Source organism: Azolla caroliniana, unplaced genomic scaffold (assembly GCF_043228905.1).
Source record: "Azolla caroliniana isolate FFs.n. ecotype wild unplaced genomic scaffold, voAzoCaro1.0.p SCAF_6, whole genome shotgun sequence".
Lineage (NCBI taxonomy): Eukaryota > Viridiplantae > Streptophyta > Polypodiopsida > Salviniales > Salviniaceae > Azolla > Azolla caroliniana.
In genome coordinates, this window is record NW_028230441.1 from 21,050,595 (window position 1) to 21,052,104 (window position 1,510).

The 1,510-nt window shown below is 35.0% G+C and overlaps 1 protein-coding gene across 2 annotated transcripts in view; it reads right to left on the minus strand.

Moving 5' to 3' along the window:
- LOC147863320 (small RNA 2'-O-methyltransferase-like) overlaps positions 1-1,110 on the minus strand; it is a 6,077-nt gene extending 4,967 nt beyond the window's left edge. For both annotated transcript variants that reach the window (XM_087321178.1, XM_087321177.1), the window contains exons 1-2: positions 766-1,110; positions 494-595 (exon numbers count right to left, since the gene is read on the minus strand). In XM_087321178.1, coding sequence (XP_087177304.1) covers positions 494-595; positions 766-1,068 — 405 coding nt within the window. In that variant the 5' untranslated portion in view covers positions 1,069-1,110. The remainder of the gene's footprint in view (positions 1-493; positions 596-765) is intronic.
- Between the last annotated feature and the right edge of the window lie 400 nt (positions 1,111-1,510).

The window sequence follows — 1,510 nt, forward strand, 5'->3', positions numbered from 1 at the left end:
AAGCTTTTCATTTATAATTTGATCCATTGAGTAAAGTCTGCGATATTCTATATCCATCAAATGCTTCTATTCATTGAACCTACAGCTAGTGTCAAAGAGGAGATGGATAGCAGTGCAATAATGAAGTAAAATCTAGTTATGAGCATTAGAAATTGCATAGTTATATTCTTTTATTCACTTCTACGGGATAATATTTATTTATTTTCAATCAGTTTAATCATGCAATATTGTTTTTTCTTTCTCCTTTTTGCTCACTGACATATTTCTTCTTCTTCTCCGTTCCTATGGTTGCGTCAGTTTATTCATATCCCATATAGATTGGGTGTTCATTCCTCATTCTCATTTATCAACAACTCTAACTTGTCTCTTCTTTCAACTCTGATTGGGCCCTCTAAATACCAGTGCCAAAGCATAGAAGTATATCTACCACTGAGAAATCATTTGGAGGGTTAATAAAGCATTCACCAAATGATTAGAAAAAATGAAAAGATACCTTTTCTGAGAAGAGCACTTCAATCCGTTCAGCTAAAGCTACAATCTTCTCCTCCGTGCTCAAAACCTCTGGAGCTGATATGTCATCCATGGATTTGCCCATCTGCCATGATAGATTGTTGATTTAGTTATATCACCTCATATTGATACTCTGAAAACTAATGAATTTGGTAATGTACATAATTATTCTTGGATTAGAGTTCCATTCATGAATAATTGCAACCAAAGCATTCAAAACTTCAAAGGGCGTTTAAGTGAATGAGGTAAGTGTACCTGTTTCAAAGCCTTGTGGGCTGCATCTTGCTCGGCTTCTTTCTTCCGCGAGAAAACATCGGAGATGACAGGCGGGAGGTCAGGAAGAAACAGGGTGCAACTATATCCTATTTTTTGAGGTTTTACGAGAAAAGGTGCCGATACCATCATCATCATCATGACCATCTCGTTATTACTCTCACTATTGCCATTACCATCACCATGTTTATTCTCTTGCGAAGCAAATATTTCTTTAGTTTCATACTTAGGTTGCTTTTCACATTGAATATACAGCATATGTAGAGTGGCCTTAGGGCTCGTCATTCTGAGGATCTAAATGACTGCATTATCTGATCAAGGCTGCACCTACAAATAAGATTAGAAAACACGAGACGACTCGATGATTAATATTCTCTGGTTTTAAAACAGAAGGTTTTAACCAATCATTAAACAAAACAAGAAAGAATTAGAAAATGATTAGCTATATAAAAGAAAAGTTTTAGCAAAAACAAAAGAATTCAAACAGTGAAAGAAAGGTATGGAAAATTAGCTGCAGAAAAAAGAGAGAAGAGACCAGGATTACCCCTTGAATATGCTTTTCTTTTTCAGTACTCTATGATTAGCTATATAAAAGAAAAGTTTTAGCAAAAACAAAAGAATTCAAACAGTGAAAGAAAGGTATGGAAAATTAGCTGCAGAAAAAAGAGAGAAGAGACCAGGATTACCCCTTGAATATGCTTTTCTTTTTCAGTACTCTGAGAAAGAG